At 38.6% G+C, this 21642-nt stretch overlaps 2 protein-coding genes across 2 annotated transcripts; both read right to left on the bottom strand.

Moving 5' to 3' along the window:
- Positions 1–1987: 1987 nt before the first annotated feature.
- On the bottom strand, positions 1988–10284 carry LOC110042253 (charged multivesicular body protein 4b-like). The gene is made up of 5 exons (XM_020747604.2): positions 9980–10284; positions 9695–9872; positions 6540–6654; positions 3116–3236; positions 1988–2533 (listed from the first exon to the last, which is right to left on the bottom strand). Exons 1-5 carry the CDS (start codon positions 10149–10151, stop codon positions 2472–2474), a joined length of 648 nt encoding a protein of 215 aa, XP_020603263.1. The 5' UTR covers positions 10152–10284; the 3' UTR covers positions 1988–2471.
- Positions 10285–14256: 3972 nt separating this feature from the next.
- On the bottom strand, positions 14257–20109 carry LOC149106165 (uncharacterized). Its single transcript, XM_089297273.1, has 2 exons — positions 19932–20109; positions 14257–15260 (listed from the first exon to the last, which is right to left on the bottom strand). The coding sequence occupies exons 1-2, from the start codon at positions 20021–20023 to the stop codon at positions 14942–14944; spliced, it is 411 nt and encodes a 136-aa protein (XP_089153399.1). The 5' UTR covers positions 20024–20109; the 3' UTR covers positions 14257–14941.
- Positions 20110–21642: the final 1533 nt, after the last annotated feature.

Here is a 21642-nt window from a genome sequence, read left to right as displayed (position 1 = left end):
AGTAGAATTGCAATTTCTTGAATGTTTGAGGGAAACGACTTTAGTTTGATTTGGAAGCTCAAGAAATGGGTATTCCATTGTAAATAATAAAATAATGCTGCATGCTCAACTGTAGCCAGGAGGATTCGAAGATGTTTTGAAGCAAAATTATTACTTGTGTACAAAACATTACTTCAACTTGTGTATGATTAAAAACAATATGACTACAGAAAAACACAAATGTTGTAGATGTGTTTGAAGGACTTTGGGGGGAGGTGGGGTTCATAAAAACTGAGACTAATGTTTACTCCGTACAAATCTCTTTTGAAGCTCAGCTGATAAACTGACGCATCCATTCCTGGTAAATGTGTGTGCAAATGTTAAGCGCAGTAGTACATTTTCAGGTCACTTGTTGACTAGACATGAAGGAAAAAATACTCCTTCTGAACAACACAGTGTTCTTTTACACAATGTTTTGAAAAGTATATCTGCAAAACCTAATTTGTGGGCAGTCAATCTTTGCAGTTCTTATTGCATTTAGGTTAGAACCACTGAAGGAACAAGTCAAATTATTCTCCTTTTCTAACAATAACAATAACAATAACAATAATAATAATAATAATAATAATAATAATAATAATAATAATAAATGTTAAATAATAAATAGTATTTTTATAATTGCCTGAGAAAAAAGGTTTTGACTGTTGTTATGAAATTGTTTAAAGACAATTTGAAGCTACAAACATTAGACTGCGCGCCCAAAGTTTCTCTAGGCTACAACTATAACCAACTTAGTAATCACATGAAGCTGAAGTAATTAAGGATTTAAACTGTTCATGATGGCTGTAATTTCTTTGCACCAGCTCACTTAGAAGCATAAGAAAATTATCAAACATCACATGTAGTGTGACCCCTTAATTATAATCAAATTTGCACTTACATTCGTATGATTACCAATACTAAGTAACTACATGGCTATACCCAGAGCTATCCGAGAGTACATGAATCCTTTCTATCCATGGTTTAGATTGGAGCAGATTCCAATTGTGGCATGACATACATAGTCACGTGAGCAGTGGCATCTCATGGCACCTTTTCAGCCCGTAGTTTTTCTGATTTTACTGTCATCACAACTCAACAACAATGACATGACTTCTGCTTTCTTCATCCATTTGGAATACTCTCTGGTCCTTTCTAGTCGAGATTTAATGATAACATCAAACGGTTTGCTTTTGGCACTAGTAATTAAAGAGTTCATTCTAGAATCACCAAAGGAAAGTGTGACATAGCCCCTATCGTTGGATACAAAAGAAAATAACAAGACTGCAGTTGTCAAATTCGGCACCCAGCCTCTTTAAGATGACGTCAATATTCACCTCTGAAAATATCTGTCTAAAGTAATACCACTAAAAGTTATCCCCACTCAGGCTTTTAGCCAGGATTTGAAAAGTAAGCATCCAAAATGTGCTCTACAGCCTGCTCAAATGAACAATTTATAAGACGACATATGAAAAATAAGTTTCTTTAATAACTGGCCATCCAAAGGACACCTGGATGCCCACCTCGCTAAAAGCCTGTCCCCACTTCTCGCATGGGTGGTACTAATCAAGAAAATATTATTCTGGACTTGCCCCAAAACATTTGTTACCACATTTCAATAAAATCCATTTTTAGTAAAAGAAACTTAAAATAAAGTGGGAGGACACATAATTTATTTAGATTGTTAGTCACCTTACAAAACAGGGCATTGCAAAATAAACTTAGATCAAGATATACATAGCTGGCCCTTCCCCAAGCCATCTCTATGCTCCGTTGCAAGTAATGATTAAACTACACATTTAAAATGTTGTCAACAGGTGATGGGTGACTTCATTTAACTTCCTAAAATAAGTCAGAATATAAGTTTGGTACCCCTGAAAAATTGATAACATCAGATAACTAAGTGTTTGAATGTGGCTAGCACATTTCAGCCTAATTAAAATAAGGTATGTTGCAAAAAAATTAAACATCCTTTTCCATTTGTTTATGGTGGACAATAACTGCATTACATAAGAGCAGGTTTCAAGTGACTGTCAAGTTAATATGTTTAAAACTTATTGGCATTTCTGCACTATAAAGAGGACAATTCACCAATCAAACCAATCAACCAATCAAAACAAACATGCCACTGTGCTTTTAACCAATCAGACACTAGCTATAGAGTATAGCTCATTATTATAATTCAAGGCTGTGGTCTAAGAAAAATTACAAGGAGACCAAAGATTGCTAAACCATGAAATCCTGGCTGCCTAGCACTTAAGCTTATATGAAAAAAGTAAGTTTTTCCAGTCGTCCAAAAGCAAAAGTTGGTTGCCTGTGGCACCTGGGTTCTTTTAGTGCACAGCCCTGTCATATGGCATAAGTTATTTACATGTGTCATTGTGTGGCCTAAGTTAGGACAATCATTGGAAAACTGCTCTAAGCACAGTCAAAGGATTAATAGGTAATTTATTCTAAGAGGCCCATGCTTCAAGTTCTCTCAAATCATCATCTTCAGCTTTGGCTTTGGCTTTGGCTGGGAAAAAGCAAAGAAAAAGAGAATGCAAGATGTTAGCAACTGGTTAAACTCTAAATTTTTCCTTGGCTTATTTATGGCATCTAGGACATGTCCAGTTTGTAGTTTGCCCCAGATTACTTATGGTGAGCAATTCTTCTCAAACCAGTTTGCCAACCAACCCAACAAACATGACCCTTTCCCCAACGTGTCCTGAAATAAGATTTCCTGAAGGCACAGGTAAAGGTAAAATTAAACATTTTAAGGAAACCTCTGATAAGGAAACAGTTGAAAGTACAGTTGATTACAAAAAGAAGTGAAAGTAAATTATGATGTTTCAAAGTCATCTTGACTCCTTTGTCAAGTAGAGAAAAAAAAAATGGTTGAGATATTAATTTATAGTGTGAAAGGTGTAAGAATATGTTAAAGAGTAACACAGCCCAATTAACAGTTCTTAGGTGTCAACAGTTAAATGTACGTAATAAACTCAGATGAATACTCTTGCACAAATTGAGTCCGCCTGTGTGTTGAGTTTTGTTTTTCTTTCACGTATGAAGAGTATTTCTTGAACTAAACAGCACTTTAATTGACAAAGTAACTAACCTGGAGCAGCTGGTAGTTCTGTAGCAGGGACACTTGGCAGATCAGCTGTGCCACCAACCTCTAGCAACTGTTCGTCTAATCCTTCTTGTTCCAGCTCTTCAAGTTCATTCATGAGTTCATCCTTAATTAAATGATAATTTCAAACAAAGCATTACACAACCATATCCCCTAATCAACATTTCTATTTCGTATTGACTACAATGGGAAAGCTTCCTATCCGGGGCAGAGCACCAACACTCCCAGTCACAATTTGCAATGTGTTATTGTAGAAAATATCCACACTTCTCCCACAGAGGGTTTTTTGGTTTTTTAACCCCCACGCTCCCATCCCTCTGTAAATTCCTGGCAGTTTTAGTTCACACATTCCTTTAAACATTTTGCCTTTTGAGACTCCTCTCCATATTAGAGTTTCTAGTAACCCTCCTTAGGATAAGTATGGATATTTTCTGGAACCACACATTAAGATGAAATCTGATAGAAAATCAAGCAATTTCAGGTTTTAGTGGACAAAAATCTGGTACCAGAATAATTTTAAGTATTTTACAGTCATTTTTACATTTTTTTAAAGCTAAATACATAAATAATCGCCTGAAATAACACTGAAAACAATTTCCCATGGAAACCAGAGAAAATAAATTTCAAAGTTCAGAGAACTTGTACAAACACAGGCAAAATTTTATCATCAGTTTCATTTCACCAGCACTTTCAAGTGTTTCTTACGAAGTTCAACATTCGTTTTCAACGTTTGGTGTTGCTAGAAATGATTTTGTTTTTTGGGAAGATATTTAAAACAGTCATACAGAAGTTTGCAATACGATGTAAATAATCTTCGTACTGGGTTTTTGTCCACTTGTTACTCAAACTTCTTGTGGATCCTGTCTTAATTACATTACTATGGAAACCAAGATAAACTCTGGCAGTATGGGACATGTTGGCCATGTTCCAAAAGTAAATGCCCACAACACTTTCAGGTTTAGAAACTTAAAATACTGTAATTCTTATTACTACATTAATTTTACAGGCTTGCTACTTTCAGGGGCCATTACTTTCAGGTAGCTAAATAATATTATTACAGTAATTTACCCAATTTTAGGAATAGAGACCTGGAGAGGAGATTATCACTTGATGTTGTTTGATTTTACACATGTTTAGTTCTCTTGTCGTGATGACAATTTTATTTATATTTGAATGTTTTAATGACATGTAAATATTGTAATAATAAGGTCAGTAGTTTTTAAATTTTTACTTATTATCACATTGCTATTAGGTCTTTCTTTTATTTTATACACGACCCCACAAGCTTTTAGCTTTAAAACTCATCGTGTTGAGAAAAAGGCTTCCTAGCCTAGCCTAGCCTAGCCTAGCCTAGCCTAGCCTAGCCTAGCCTAGCCTAGCCTAGCCTAGCCTAGCCTGGCCTAGCCTAGCCTAGCCTGGCCTAACCTATCCTATCCTATCCTATCCTATTCTATCCTCTTGTCATTTAGTGACAAGAACTAGAAATTAAACATGTTCTCATAAAATAGATGGACTCCTATCTATGATGAGAGAACTACCGGTAAACGTGAACAACATCAAGCAATGTTGAGTAATAAACTCAACCCCTGGTCCCTATCTCTGAGGTTGGGTAAATTGTCCTTTTATGCTCTACCATGCATGGTTTTCCATTTTACTTATTTGTGTCCACTTGGAAAACTGGCATACCCAAAACAAGCATGTAAAAAGAACTGCTACTTGAAAAAAAGGAAACTTGAAGTGCAAAAAGTGGTTGTGGGTAGCCTTTTAAGGTTACTGTTCTGTTTCCTTTTTTAAGCCATGAGCGTAACATAGAAAGAACAGATTTGGTATATTTGGATTTTTTAAAAAAATTCCAGCAAGTTACAATTAAAAGCTTCTTGACAAGAATTTACATTGTCCTTGGTATCAGTTACTTCCTGCTGTTACTACTTGCCCAAAAATTCACTTGGTTAGATTTGATCATTAATTACACGATTGTAAAACAACAGTGAAATTTCATAGATCTATTTTCATAGGGATTTTTCCTTTAGGAGAGTCATTACAGTCACAGTAGTTACATTGTGCGTGCACTATATGACACTTAAGGTGGCGCGCGCTTCTGCAACAAATTTTGCACACGCAACGTTGCACAAGTTTTTAACATGACTTGTTTCTTATTTGTGTTTTGCACTCAATTACTATACTTTGTAGCCTTAAGAGTACTATTTATGTTGTTGGAAGTTTCTTTAAACGTGTATTCAGTTATTTAAGGCTTTTTCGTGCGTATTTGTTTCTTGTGTACATTACTTTGTTTCTAGATCTATCTAGTAAGTTCTGTGGTGTCGCGAAAACACATGTGTAAGCACTGCAACACCCAACTAGCGTTTTATATGGATTAGTTTTTCCGTTAGCAAGATCAGCTGACGCAAGATCTGTTAATTCCCTGCACATTAACAAGTTTTTACAAGTTTATCATTGTTCTGGTGATCAAGGCAGCCACAAGGTAATCATCTTTTACGCCATTTTAGTTTGTTTATGTAAGCGGTTTGTATCTTTACTCCCTTAAGTTCAATCTAATTAAGGTTTTAGATAAAGTCAAGTTGTATACAACATTGTTTTACTGTTATTTGTAAATTGATCTCAAGTTTTCTCCTCTCACTTTTGTAACTTTCAAAGCGTGTGAAATGTATTTATATCCTGTTATTTTTGCAATCTAATTTGTACTTTATTTGTATCTTTTATTTTAGTTTTCACAGTGTTTATAAGAGTTTTAAAGAATTTTAATAAACAACAGTTTGTGAACCAACACTTAACAAATCACTGGAGCAATAGCCATTACTGTCTTTTGAACAGTAATTACTAACAGTAACTAACCAGCTCCAAGCTTAAGAGAGTTTTAAAGAATTTTAATAAACAACAGTTTGTGAACCAACACGTAACAAATCACTGGAGCAATAGCCATTACTGTCTTTTGAACAGTAATTACTAACAGTAACTAACCAGCTCCAAGCTTAAGTTCTTGATTCTAATAGTAGTTCCCTAGTCAAAATATGGGTTATTGACCAAGCATGAGGTCAAGATGGCTGGGTAACAGCCAACTTCTTTTTTTGTGTGTTTATGAATTACGACGGAATCAAGGTCTATAAACAAGCAAAAAATGAACGAGGCCAATATTTAGCCATCCTGACCAAACAAGCTAGGTCAATAAAGGATTTATTACTTGGAAGAAGAACGCTATTTTCTTGCGGGACACAGCCAGTAATCCCGAGCAGGCAAGATAGCACCATCTTGCCCAATCAGGTAGCCAATCACAGCGCAGGTTTCAGTTCATCTGGCCTACAGAGCTAGCCATAAAGTAAGAGACAATACTGACGCACAAACATCCTAATATGTGTTAGTTAAGGTGAAACAATGCAAAAAGATTCCTCACCTCATCAACATCCATTCCAAATCCAGCTGGTTCTGATATAGCTCTAGATATTTCATCAGCCAGTTCTGTCTGTTCCTGAATGTCATCCATCATTTCATGCACATCATCAACATCACTGTTGAGGTGAAGATAATGGGGAAAGGAATAAGTTACACATGTAGAAATTTGGTTTGTACATGGATTCCATATCACAGTCAGCTCATTTTCATTATTCAACACACAAGTTCAGTAACTGACCTGGAAGCACATATTATTTTATACTAAAGCTGATGTTACATGAGGCAATTTTTAGTAGAAATGTATATACCATGTCACACAAGAAAATGCTGTCGAAAAAATTGTTGCAAAAATGGTAACACAGGAAGGCGTGGTGGCTAATGGTTAGAACGCCGGAGTCTGGATCACGCAGTAAGGATTTGAACTCTGGTCAAGGTCATTACATTGTGTTCTTGGGCATGATACTTTACTCTCACAGTGCCTCTCTCTGTCCAGGTGTATAAATAGATACTGGTGTGCATGATGCGAAAGAAAACCACGAGAGAAAAATGGCTGCAGTAAATCCTGGGGGCAAAGAGCATGTGAAGGGGCTACCGCCTAAGCCCAAGAGTTTGCCCTTTCATGGCCGAGTGATTTTTCGGTGTAGGATTTCTCATCTTGATGTCCTCTTATTATTGCCTGTTGTCAATAAGCTTCAATAACCCTGGGAGATATCCTGAATAAAATTGCTCTACTCTACTCTTCAAGCAGCGAGGCAAAAATGAGAAGAGAAGTATATCTTCTTTCAGTATTCGTTCAGAGAGACTGTCCAAGAAGTTTTAAAAGAAGACGGCAAATAGGGTATCTTGTAACGATTTTCACTGCGTCTGTAGATGTAAATCTAAAAGTTATTGCAAAAATTTCAAATGCAGAGTTTCAACCAAGAATTTACCGGCATTATGTGTTTGATATAGGAGATCATCTGACTACGGTGAAATGTTTGCCGATAGCAGCGGAAAGTTTCAGGTGAATGTCCAGTTTCAAGTGAAGGTCCGGTTCAATCTTTCAAATGGACGGCGGAAAGGCCAAGCTCAGTGAATATATATTCGCTGACCTGGATGATGCTGTTGAGCAGCGATATCACAAAGAGGCTTGAAGTCACATTGGAGGCGGGAAGCTTTGCCAAACAAAACACTGGATAAATTTAAACCTTTCCAAAGCCTGTTATTAGATTCGCAAGAATATCACGGATTGCGAAGCGCGATTCCAACGCTTTGATTTGCACTGGTACCGTTTTGATTTGTTCCGGTTCCAAAACATTCCTGCAAGACATCACACATATCTCGAATGTTGACAACATGTTGTCAACGCTCCTAACATAAGCCAATCATATTTTTGCGTTGTGAGAGCAACGCATAATTCAAACCCTTGGGCTTAGGCGGTAGTCCCTCCTTTCGTGCGCTCCTCGCCTCCAGGTTTTCACACGGCCATTTTTTTCTTACGGTTTTCTTTCGCGTCACACACAATGGACTAAGCAAAAGAGGGACTACTCGTAGTCTACAAAATGTGAAACTAGTCGAAAAATAATAATCACAAATATATTGAAAACGGACTGCCAACAGATAAGAGCCATCTTTATTTCATACTTACTGAGATTTTTGCATAGAATCGATCGCATGAAAAACTCATACAGAAATTTCTTCATCCAATCACAATCGTGAAACAACTGTCTCACACGTGGGAAAGCATTGCATCCAATCAGAAATCAACTGTCAAAATGAATCAGTCAGTTCGCAACGCGTTGATGTTGTTGTTGGCGCCACTTCAATCTTCATTCACAGAAGTTTGTAGAGTTTCCACAAGTTTACCCCAGTTTTCTCACAAATTAGCTATAAATCACAGACAATGGCGGAAAGTTTGAACAGGTTTATTGCTTTACATAAACCCATTAAAAAGTACATCCAGGAACAGCAGAACAAAAGGACTCGAGCAAAAACCTGACGAGACGTTAGGCTAGCCTGCTTGGCGAATTCCTCAAACAGAAGAGGCAAATACGCCGTAAGCATTATCGACGACAAAGAGTTTTACCAAGCAAGGAAATATCTGGAAGCTCGAAACAAACAACTTTAAAAAAAAAAGCAAGGCAAAGGAAACTAATCAAACGCAGCTGAAGCATTGACTGATGACCAGGTAAACAATCTGTGTGAAAAATATTAACACTAGGTTTTTGAAGAAGCGACAAAGTGCTTGCACTCAGACAGAATAAACACATAACTTGACATTTTTTCTGCCAAATGAAGGGTGAAAACCTGGTTGGGGGTGAAAATCTCAGTAAGTATAAAATAAACAAATTACAGCATGGAAAGTGCTTTGTACGGTATTTACGCACTCGTTGTTTTTGTATCAGAAAACTCACGTGTAAGGACCATACGCCCACAATTTCCATGAAGTAATCTATATATCATACAATAATGTAGAAACCAAAACATTTCATGTCACATACGCGTTCTGAAGTGTTTCCGACAGTATATAAGATTTTGCAAATCAGATTATATTACAGTTTTCTTCAACTGCCTACAATAAATTACTATTAACTTCCTTGTCTAATCAATAAAGTTTTCAATTTCTGTAACAAAAATCTCTCATTCAGACGTGTAATCTGATTTCTTCCAAACCAAATGAATTCAAATTTATACTTAAGAGTCTGACACTAGTACATGGTTGTTAGAAAATGCTTTGTAAAGTTAAAGAGAAAAAGTTAAACAGAAAACATGGGTTATCAGCTCATGTTACTAAGAAAGGGGAGGGGAGGGGAGGAGGAGGAGTGGGCTAATAATACAACACCTAGTGGAGACACTTTGAAGGATCACCTGGAAGGATCAAGATTCTTTTTAACAAAACACACACTCACAAAAATGGGAAAATGTCTGCTAAAACCTGATGATTCACTTGGCACATTAACAATTCGAAAAAGGAAAACAATCGCTACTGAGTGCTAATTTTGACGGTGTGCTTGGATATTATGGTCTTATGGTATAAGCAGGCTGACTTGAGGTCTGCAGTTGTTTAGTAGTCTGTTGGCTAACTGAATTTGACGGGACGTTGGAACTTTCAAAAATACTAACATCGGAATGAAATGATAAGCTTGAATGGCCGTTAATGTTTAGAAATGTACTCACAGTTGCTGATGAGCGGATTTGAGCGCCTTAGCTGCATATGACATGTTCTTGAGGACTTCAGTGTTAGTGTTGGCGTTCTCCAGCGCCTCTCGTTGAAACTCAATCGTGGACAGTGTTCCATCGATTTGTTGCAGTTGCTTTTCGAGCCGTTTCTTCCTCTTTAACGCCATTAATGCAGCTATAAACAAAAGTACAAACCTGGGCATGACATTTTCATCAGCATCGCCGGTCGCCGATTCAGTGGGCAAACAAAATCACTTAAACTGATATCTAGCTATGGCTCACCTCTCTTGTTCTTTGAAGCAAATTTCCTAGCCGTTGCTACTTCTGTATCGATCTTTTTCTCCAAGAATTCGCTCTTCTTCGTCAACATTTCTTCTGTGGATCGCAATTTTTGAATCGCCTCTTGAGTAGTTGGCGGTTGCTCTTTGTTTCTTCCACCGAAGATTTTCCACATTTTGAAATGCTAATTTCTACACTTTTTTATGAGAACAATAAATCAGTCTTCCAACGACAAAATGAAACCAAAACTGTCCTAAAATTCCTGCAGCAAGACGACAAACTCACAGCTCCAAGTAAGACCTAAATTTAGGTTTAGGACGTCATGTCCTTATTAGCAGTCTTTGCAACCAGGCAAAATGACGGCAAGAACCTGGCCGCTAATAAGGGCTGGGGATCTTGGCGTGGGAGGAACCCGCCGTCCTTTGAGACTAAGAGACTAAATGTAGGGGTTAGTTTAGATTGTTTTTTTTACTTTTTAGTTTAGCTTCGCTTAGTGGAAGTTAGTATGGCAAACGATTGGCTGCCCGTACGGATTCTTATCAGTCACTCGACTCCGGATCCTTCCTGAGCGAAGACTTTTTGCCGTGGAATGGAAGTCAGTATGGGCCGTAAGGATGTAAGCCCGGGGATATAAGGAAGTGAAAACGAGGCTTAGAAGTAGTTACGCGTAATTTAGAATAATTAAATTACCAAGATAAATACCGCTCACGAATGTTACATTCAAATAGTGATTCCAGCTGCATTATTCAATGGACAAATTCTCACCAACAAATAATCAGGCAAAACCAAAGTCTATCAATAGGGACTTAGTTTATAGGAGATTAGCGTCTCTTGTGTTTGGTTCTGGTTGTTTTTGTTGTTATTTCTGATTATCTCACTGGTTCATTTTCTTGTGTCGCATGCGTTTGTCTTGATCGACCAGATGTTGTGACTGTAATGATTCAATTTAGCGACGAGAGATTGTCAGTGATCTGATCATAGTCCCTTGTTTAGGGCCACTCTTCTAATATACATTTCCTTTTTAATTCACGCTCCATTTTGAGCATGTATTTAAGCGCTCCTATTTCAGTAAGAAGCCCCCTTCCAATCGCGTCCCCAGTGAGAAAGTGACAGTCAAAAAATTGACATGAAATAAAATGATTCGACGAGTAAATTATGTAGCCTGTTTTCTCTTTGGAATAACGAAGTAAATCGTGTTATGACTACGAAAGTCCCTATAGCTACATTTCTTGTGCTTAAGTATATTAGTATCACCCAACTAGTGGATTAATGCAAATCCTGCATTTTGTTTGGCTACGCTACTAGGGGACTATTAGTAATAGTCATCGAGTAGCGAAATTGGCGCCATCGAGCGTGATGCTTTCTTTCGTTTTATTCCCAAATAAATATTTCTTCAACTTGCATTTGCTAACTTTATTATTACCTTCTCTGTCCGACTAGTTGGGTGATACTAAAACAATTAGACCCTTCGCCCTCAAGGGCCACGGGTCAATAGCCCATTCAGCTTCGCCTCATGGGCTATTGACCCGTAGCCCTTGCGGGCTACGGGTCTAATTGTTAAATAGTACTTTCATGATTAAAGTATCTGTTGTTTTTCGCAAAGCGCTGCATCACACACATATGTAGCTAGATGTTTATGTCCAGAAGCAAATAAGCGCTCAGTCCCTAATAAGCTCCCCTCTTTAATAAGCACCATATCCTGACGTACCAAAAGTAAATCAGCGCCTCAGGCGTTGAATTGAATAATTCTGGTATAGAGGATTCCGTGTTTCCGCAGTCGTCACTGAAAACAATATATCTATGGAGGAGTGGCATACCCATCAAAATTAAAATAGCCTTCGACTCAAATGATGATTATACATTGGTTAAAGAACAAACATAGCAAACCTTCTCATCTTACATTTTGCATATATACTTTATGTCTGTCAGACTTTGCTTCACGGCTCCTAGACTTCGATATTTCGACGCGGTATTTCGTGTCACGAGAATTTCCCGCAGAAATACTCGTGAAATACGGTCCCGCGGTGCTTCGGGTCACGTGGTATGAGCGATACGGCTTTCGTCCCGTTTTAGTCACCGAAATGAACTGACCGTGAAGGCCTGGGAGAAAGCCCCACACGAAGTCCAGAAAGTCAGACGTTTGATAGGCTCCTGAGATAGTGGACGCTCTCTTGGGCAGGACATCGACACGCGCTCCTCCTCCGCAAATAAGAGGGAGGGGGGGGGGGGGAGGGTGGGGGAGAGTGCGTGACGAGTCCAAAGGATGATATACCTTTGTAGAAGTATGATGTTCATGGCACCCGGCAACGAAAACCTCTCCTGACCTGTCGGGAAAGGATTGCGATCACCCGATCAATAAAAACTATTAAAACTCAAACTACAGTTCAGTTATTATTTAACAATGTGAACTCGGGACGGAATATATTACTATCCTTTAGTGCAGTCCGTCTGGACCCTTTTTGAATTAAGTTCCAATGTTATTGTTGTTCTTTAAGATTTCACGAGTTCTTTTAAAGGTTAGTTCTCAGAGTTTGTTTCATTACTCAAGACAATATCGAGGCTATCATGACATCTGGCCTTCTTGACAAGAACTGCTGTCCCCAGATAATTACTAATAAAGCACATCGACAGTCCTTTCCTGGCAATTAGGAAAATGTTTCTTCTCCTTTCCCGATTTATGCTAAGAGATTTTGAAATTTCAATAAAATAATGACAAAATTGTTATTTTTATCCGAAAAACTGCATCCAAGAGTTTATAATTTTCAATCGCTGCATTTCCTCGTCAGTGAACATTGAGCTTGAATTCGCAGAACTAGGCCTCATATCGACACTTTTTCCAAGTGCACATCTGCAAGACTTGGGTGAAAACTCATTGCACAGCTGTGGTAATTGGCCACGCAATTTCATGTCTTCTCTTCTGTTGTTGGTGTGCAATTCCTCTCGCGGAGACGTCTTCACGGTACTTGCTTTAAATTTTGGCGGGGGCGGTAAAAGATATTTCTTTCCGGCTAAGTCGATTTTATTTTCTGTAGCAGATCCTCCTTTCTTCTCCAGCTCTGATGTCCCTCTCGACTTGATTTTGTCGCAGTAAGTGCTCTTTTGGCGCCCATCCCCCGCTGTACGAGTAGTGTTGTTTGAAATCTTTGCTTCTAGTAGGATATCCTCATTGGAGGCATCGTTGTCAACAGTAAAATATCTTGAGTAAGAGATGCGTGGAACAAGACCTTTATATCCGACTGAACTCCGCTCAAGCATTTCCTTCTTCTTGTGTTCTTTACCGGATATTTACTGGTCTGAAATATTCAATCGACCGATTTAATTCCTGCAAGAAGACTAGGAGAGAAACAGTTTTTCCAAAGCATATGTAATTAAATGTAGGGTATTTACGATTGAGTTCCTCCTGCGTCAGTCTTCCGACATCGAAACTAATTGTGCTTTTTGTAACAAGCGTTTTACCTTCTTTCCTCCTTGTATAGAGGTCTGATATTTGTTTCCACGCTCAGCGTGCTATCACAGGATCAGTAAGTGTTATTTTTCTAACAGTTGATCCCCGTGTACCTGGTACAGACGGGCCTTTCGAACTCATAGAGTGACATTTCAATTTGTATTTTTTCATGTTACCAAAATAAATTGCTTGCTTTCGTGTTTCCTATCACATTTCCTTCTCTTATTTTTGTTTTCCACGAACGCTTCCTGCCTTCAAAAATTTGATACGTGGGAGGCATTAATAAAAGTCGAAAAAATAAAACACATGGCATTTATGACGGCGCCAAAAGAACAAAAACATATTTCAAAAGTTCGGGACAAATGAATACAAATGAGGAAGGCGGGTTGAAGGCAATATCTCCTAAGCGTCCGGAAGATAATTTCCTAAATTTTCCAAAAACTCACAGTAAGTTATTTTTCTCGTAAAATCGCCATCGATATTTGTCAAAATACGTCGGCAATGGACAAATACAGCGTTGGTTTCACTGAATATTATTTTTCATATGAGTCACTTATGAAAAGAACGATGGGACTATAGAGTTATATTGTATACAAATCAAGTTTTTGATTCAAAAACAGAAGAGAAGAGTGGCTAATAAATATAAAAAGTCATGAAAGCCCTAAGTGGTAACATAGACAGCCTGACGGTGATTTTCAGCTTCATGAAAACATTTAATTTTCCTCTTAACCATTCTGTTTTTGATTCGTGAGAGTACTATACGTACGTGCAATGGACATTGTTTTTGTTTTTCACGGCGTTAGAAAAATTTAATTACCGAAAGAACGTGAAATCATGTACAAAAACATGTTTATGAGAAATTAGACGTCAGCTGTTAGAAACAATATAAATGAAGATGATGCATAACCTAGATAATAATTCCTTGATTGCAATCACTGAGAAGATTACATTCGAGAGCCTCTTCCCAACAACAGCCTAGCTACCGTTATTTTCCTAGCTTTTAGAGGGAAAGTGACCTGTTTTTTGGTTCTAGTCTCCACCTTTTCTTAACTAACCCGCGAGCAGGCTAATATGTCATTCTTGTTAGGAAGGAAGAGCGCAGAAAATCGTATTGTGTCTGGTGCAGATAGACAAGTCATACAACATGTCAATATTCCATTAAGGGTTGCGCGCCACTCTCAGTTTAATCGAGTGGTCTTTTTGAAACCTTGTCAAATCCCGTAAATTTGTTTATGTCGACGTTCACTCGATTCACAGGCAAGGGCGTCAAATTCCTCATTTTGCTAAATGTTTGCATCCGCAATAGTGAAAGGTGACGTACTGTGAAATATCATTACATTTCGTCAAATAATATCAGACTTTGACATAGGTTTTATCAGCTGATTCAGATGCAGTGATATGAGTTTATAAAGCTAAACTTATGATATTATTTTAATAATGATAAGCAGAATGATGTAACTGATAAGATGAAATCTTCACACGAACCTTGTGTAGTCCTCTTTTCTTCGCATTAGTTTATCTCAGACAAAAACTTGGGACTTATATTGGGTGTAGGGCGCCCCCGAGTGATAATATTTTCTTCTTTTTCCGTGAGCGGAGCCCACTGTTCTCTGCAGTGCCTCCTGTTCTTCTATGCCTCCTGTTCCTCTGTGCCACCTGTTCTTCTGTGCCTCCTGTTCCTCTGTGCCTCCTGTTCTTCTGTGCCACCTGTTCCTCTGTGCCTCCTGTTCCTCTGTGCCTCCTGTTCTCCCGTGCTTCCTGTTCTTCGGTGCTTCCTGTTCTTCTGTGCCTCCTGTTCTACTGTGCCTCCTGTTCTTCTGTGCCTTCTGTTCTTCTGTGCTGCAAGGTGCAGAAAGATGTACCCAATAACCAATTTACAACAAAAACGTTAACGAAATAATGCAGGTAATCAATTCGACTCTACTGCGTTTTTTATTGGTAGACTAAAATAATTTGAAAATTGGTCTTCTGGTCAATATTTAGCAAACATGGTTGTCACCTTCCAGAGTTTCCTAATCAGATGTGTCACATGTTATTATAACATACCGCGCTCGCTAGTTCTATCTAATTCCTATTGAGCCATCATGACCGAAATCTCTATGTGTGTGCAGTTTCAATTTAGCTGCAAAATTTCCAACGATTTTAGCGCAAGTTCCTTTTGTTTAAGTTTCGGCAATGTGAAGGTTATTCTGAACAATCCAAACCCTACGTCGAGCCTTTGACTTTTGCCTAGCTAAGATGTTTACTTAAACTTGAGTATTTTGACGTTGTTTGTCTACATTTTCATTGACTATTTTTGACTTTGTTTGCCTAAATTTTCATTATAATTAAACTTAATTCGAAGAACTTGGATTTTTCATTGACAATGTTAGAAACCAGGTTTTAAAAGCGTTTTCGTTCAACTGTTGCTCAACTGATTGTGGCGTGTTAGGATCCTAATGACCTTTGTATTCCTTCACCGTGCATTGTAAGAACTTTGTAGTCAATCACAAAAAAAACATGTTTTAGCGCCCAGGCTGTTGTCGCCATGTTATAAAAGAATTGGTTCATGCTTTTAGCTGTGCGTATATCGAGTTATGGATGCACTTGGGAAGTTTGGAGAGCACTCAAGAAGCTAGAGTTGCTCTCGGCTATCACGCCTCGAGCACTGAAACCTTACTTTTCTTTCGTGCTCTCCAAACTTCCGCGTGCATTCATAACTCGATATACGCACGCTAAGCATGAACCATTAAAATATTATTTGTTCTTGGCATGGAGTGGATACAGGATTTTAGAGAAGGGGGTTCAAGATACGGGCCGCCGAAGCAGTTTTTCCATTTTTTTAAAAAAAATTTACGCTCCAGAATGATTGTTGTAAAATTCCATGGATATAATATTCCGGAGAGACACCCACGCAGCGTGCGTCAGTCGTTAATTTTTCCCGCCACCTTATGTAAATGGCGCGAAAATTTGGCAAGCGCCAAACCGCCTCCTCAAGACGAGGTAAAATTTTATCACGTTTACTACCGCCATTTTGATTTCTTCAGGCTTTTAAATACGTCGTGAAAATGTCTAAAAACAGCATTGTTAGAAAACGAGGAAGCTCGAATGTTCCTGTTAGATGCCAAATACGCGTTATGCAGTTTTTTATTACAAGACGGAATCTTCAAGTAATGGTAAGATGATTTTATAATTCTCTGCACCGAACGCATCTGAACAATAGGTTCTTCTTATGAAAGTGAAAGTTTCATTTGCGAAATTTCAATTCTGTTTAGATTATGGAAAGTTTTAATACCTTTGTACTACCTTCAAGTAATGCGAAGTAATAGCGTTGCATATTTGTTTTGAATCAAACGGAAATGATATCTAGTAGTTTCGCATGTCTTGTCTTTAAATGTCGAGCTAAACGTTTTGAACGATTTAGTTTTGCTCCATTAGCCGATGTAGAGTCGTGTTCTATCAGATATCGTCGTCAGAACCTGTTTCTTTGACCGAACTACCAATGCAAGATGTCTGATTGAAACACAAATGTAACCTCACGTGTGCCGTTTAGGGCCCTTTATAGTCACGCAGTCGATCGTTGGAGGAAATATCGGGTGACAGGCTCAAAGATTGTCTTTGATGGGCATTTGTGGATGTGTATCAGGTATTTGTAATCTCTAATATTTATTATATATATACGGAACTTACATCTACCTCCTTTCAGTACAAAATACTGAGCTGAATATCCGTGCTGATTGCGTGACTCTAGCTGTAGTAAAGTCACGGCGTGACTTCTAGTATCACATTTCCGTTGCTGCAAATGCCCGCACAAATAGTTAACAGGGGAATTCTGAACAAAGGCCGTAGCGTTCTATAATATCCATGCCCAGAATCTAAAGTTATGTCTTTAGCGACTGATAGAGCACAGAGGATAGCGTTTTGTTCGTAAACATCTATTTAAAAGCGGTCGTATCAGGCCGGACGCCAAGTAACGTTTTTACCGACGTATCAACAAACTCCGCAATTTTTGCAGCGTTATTTCTGCACAAAATGCTGATGTGCCTGATGATGCTTGAAAAATACTTAGAATAAAGAATTGTCATTTAATGTTCTTCTCTACCATTATTATGCAAATACACCTGCTTCTTGCTTGGTCCGAACTTTTTAATGCTATAAAAGACTACAATTTTCAAGTCTTCAATACTACAACTGAAAGAGAAAGAAATGCAAACGAAATTGAAATTCGGGTAAAAGAAATAGAGAACATTTTGTGTGTGTTTTGTATTGGCTTATTAAACAGTATTTCTCTTTCTCCTAAACTTTCACTCGTGTTTCCATTCAACTATCGCGCACAGGAATCGAGAGCGAATAATCTTCTCCAGGGGTTGGGCACCGGGCAAATTGACCGGCAGTGACAACGATTTTGCCCTCCTGGTTTGACCATCTAAAGGAAAGTTTTATTAAAAAAAATTCAGTTCAAAAGTTTTGCCCGCCTGTGAAAACCAGTTGTCTCCCTGGTAAACACGTTACTCTAATCTAACTGGCGGTAGAACGCTTGTAAATTTATACTAAAACTCGATAGAAACGCGGAAATTTGGGTATTCTTTATGCTGTTTAGCTTATGGGGTGTTCTCTACCTACCACAAATATGTTGCCAAGCTTTTTATGTTTATCAAAAATGGAGGTCTTTCACGTCAAGTCTATTTTATTGTTTGTTTTCCGTGCTTTTTGCGTTGTATTACAGTTACAAAACACTCAAAACAGTTGAAGAATTACAGAAGACAAGAGAGCAAGCAGCCATGAAATCTAATGATTGTTTGACTTCAGATCATTCAAAGGCAAAATTATAGCACTGGGTGCAACCATACATATTCAACCACGAGTGGATAAGCGGATCGTTAAGTCTGTGTTCTGGTTTCCGATTCAGACTCAAAGCTGTACATTGACTTTCAGCAGCACGCGATGCTCTGCGGTAAGTAAAAAATTCTGGGAAAAGACGCTCTCCTTGGTTCCCTCGCCTGTTTTCACGAGACTCACACTTATCGGATTCGCAGTGCAGGTTTTGGGTTGCTTGCACGTGGCATGTTTGAATGGTCTTGTCGTCTTCACGTGTTTCGTGGAATTGTCTTGCGTTCGATTGAGAAGTTTCCCTGGAGTTAAGCAAGGTCTTCATTCTAAAACTGAGAAAGCGAAATAGGTGTCAGGATTTAGCTGCTTTTCACTGTGATTCTTACTTTGTCCCCGAGATGCAAAGATGTTAAGTATTTTTCGTCCTTTGTACGTTTCGCACGATTGCTTTTGTTTTGCCATTAGAAGCACGCTATGCTAAAAATTAAGATAAAGAAAAATTAAGCAAATTATGAGAATCCATCAAAGGAGACAAAACGTTTCTAGGAGTAAAGAAGTACCTTAACCGTGTGAAGTAAACTGGGACGCGCGACTAAGTTTTGATCTTCGTCAGAAGTGTTCCGCCAGTGCCTTTGAAATACGTAACAATATACATGCTCGCGAATTCTGCATATTCTGTGCAGCAGGGTGCTAGTGGTGTTATTGGTTGTTTTTCCAAGCTATCATATTAGGCAGGTGATTGTTGACTTACATGTAAGTGCTCTATGAATAAAAATTTAAATTGCTTTCCACGAGTGGAACAATAAGCAAACTTCAGTGGAGTAGAAATTCTCAGGACAGTCACCAAACAAAGCGATCAGATATTGCTGATTATTTTCCGCTGAAACACTTACAAGGGAGAAATGGGCTTCGGCGTTATGATGTGAAATTAATGAGCCAGAGCTTCTGAATATCACTTGGCGACAATTTATGTCTTTTATGTGAGAATGTTACGGCGTTCAGTTCTAGATCTTTTAAAATCCCGAGTTGCTCCAGCAGCTGCGCTCTTAAACTCACGTGGTGATATGGGGCTTCCCCTCTTCATCACGTTTAAAGCACGTTTTTCTGTTTTGAAATTGATTGATACCCCCGGGCTGTTTTTGTGGAGAATTCTGTAATTCTTTGTTAAGCCTCTGTAGCTTTGGATAGAACCCTACGCAGCCTTTTGAATAAAATGTTTTGATTAAAGTTTGTTCTGTTAAAAGCAGCCCTTTTTAATTAGACTGAACTAACTCAAGCGATAGGCGTAGTCGTTATTCTCAAAGAAAAACACGTTAGTTAATCGTTATTGAATTGAGCCAGTGTTTTGGAATATCTTTTAAAGTTGTTGACATTCAAATAACCTGCTCAAGGCGTTTAGTTAGTTGGGGAACAACGCGAAAACGGCGAGGGAAAAATAGGAGAGGAGCAACCGAACACCTGGAACAGACTAACATTCAGAATCATTCAGGGCACTCGTCTGCGCGTCGGAGACGATTTGTTTTTGGCGCGGACGAGTAAAACCCACAAAGTAATCGTCCGACCGGAATAGTACATTGCTTTACCTTGTAAAACATTTCCTCATCTTAGCGTTTTAAGATGTGGAGTTAATAGCCTGCATAGAATAAATTATCGAGGAGTAACTTGTTGCCTTCGAATTTGTTTCAATGTCGTTTGCCATACCTGCCATGTGCGCTTGTTCCGGCAAATGCAGAAAGTATGTAACTATTCCTTGTTCTTCCTCGTAGCTGACGGCCTTCCTCTTTGCGTGTCATATTTCAGTGCCAAATTTGCATATTTGACGTGGCCCTTTGAATGTTTACATAAGACTTGAGGCCATAAACTTGAATTTTTACGTAAGAAAATTCATATGAGTCAATTGATTATAGGTTTTGGATTGCAGAGGAAACGAAAGCTTAGAGAAGAAACAGTTTCAAGCAAATGTGAACGCTAAAACGGAAACGCAAAGCGACGTTGTTTATTCGCGTGGAATTAATGATAATCACTAAGCTGAGATGCTCGGTTGCACGAGACTTGGTTGCTTCCATTTAGCGCTTAATGATACACACATAGAGTATTTCGATCAAAATCAACAACGAATTAGCGATAAGAACTAAAGCGTTTCTTCTTTAATTCTCGATATAAGGTTAGAAAATAACTATTTCTGCCTCCTACACTTTTCCGGACTTTCAGAATAACGATATTGTTCAGTGTTTTAGTTCACTTTTATTGAACTTGTAGATGAAGAGATATGCGGATAAAGTGATTTGTTTTACTACTATCTGTTGTTGTTTTGGTAGCAGGCGACATATTGTTCGTCATCTATTTTCGGACAAGTGGATTTTATGTTGAGGCGACCAAACTCTGGAAAGTACTCGTGAAAAAAAAAAGGTTTTGTGCCCGGATTTAGATAAAACGTATCTTTTTTATCTCTTAATTACTTGCCACACTCCTGACACTTGGGAGCGTGAGCAAAATGGATTAGTTTCTAGTTCTTCTCTCTCAAAGCGTGTCTGAGACGATTTGGGTTGGAGTTTGTGGGTTGATTAGTTGCCAAACGTTCTTTTATCGTAAAGAACGCCAGCCTGAGACGTTATAGGAGACATTATAGGTAGGAGTATGAAGTTTGACTACGTGAGCGTAATGGATTAGTTACCAGACGTTCTCTTTTGAACCGTGCCTGAGGCGATTTGGGTAGGAGTTCCAAGGTTTGAATTATAACCACGTGGGCAAAATGGAGTTGTTGCTAGGTGTTCTCTCTCAAAGGGTGCCCAGAGGGGATTTGGGCACTAGTTTGAAGCCCGGGGGGTCTCCCATATGAAAAGCAAGGCTCGAACGGGTCCTGGAAAGACCTGGAATTTTACTGTGGCATTTTCCAGGACTGGAACATCCTGGAAAAGGGCTACTGGCCCAGGAAAGTTCTGGAAATCTGTTAAACTCAAGTAAAAATATGAAATGTATGGCAGACAGTAACTGGGAGAATTGGCATTGAAATCTCTGGAGTGAAAGGGTTAATGTGAATTTTTGACTCCTGGAAAAATCAACCTGAGCACTGGAAAAGTCCTGCAAATTTGTTTCTGAGAAAGGGTACGAACCCTGGAAAAGGTCTTCAGTGGATGATCGTCGTCTCGCTTAGAGGCGTAAATCAATGATTCTGCTTGGTCTCACTTAAAGTATTGGCAACGAAATGCCACTATTTTTAGCTGCCAAATTAGAGCGCACTTGAAGAACTCATAGTAAAAGAAACGCTCATATTTTCGTTTTTAGGCTCGATTTCAGCCAGTCTCTAGAGTCCGGTCTACTAGCCCGGGCTCCCTTCCAGAACAGGGGCTGCTAATCGAGCCTATTCCCTTTTAAGTGGTATCTTTTAGGGGTCAAATAAAGCTTGAACTAC

This window comes from Orbicella faveolata, unplaced genomic scaffold, assembly GCF_042242905.1.
Source record: "Orbicella faveolata isolate gen_17 unplaced genomic scaffold, um_ofav_v1 contig_3, whole genome shotgun sequence".
Classification (NCBI taxonomy): Eukaryota; Metazoa; Cnidaria; class Anthozoa; order Scleractinia; family Merulinidae; genus Orbicella; species Orbicella faveolata.
Note: the sequence above shows the minus strand (reverse complement) of the source record. Positions and strands in the feature narration are given on the sequence as shown.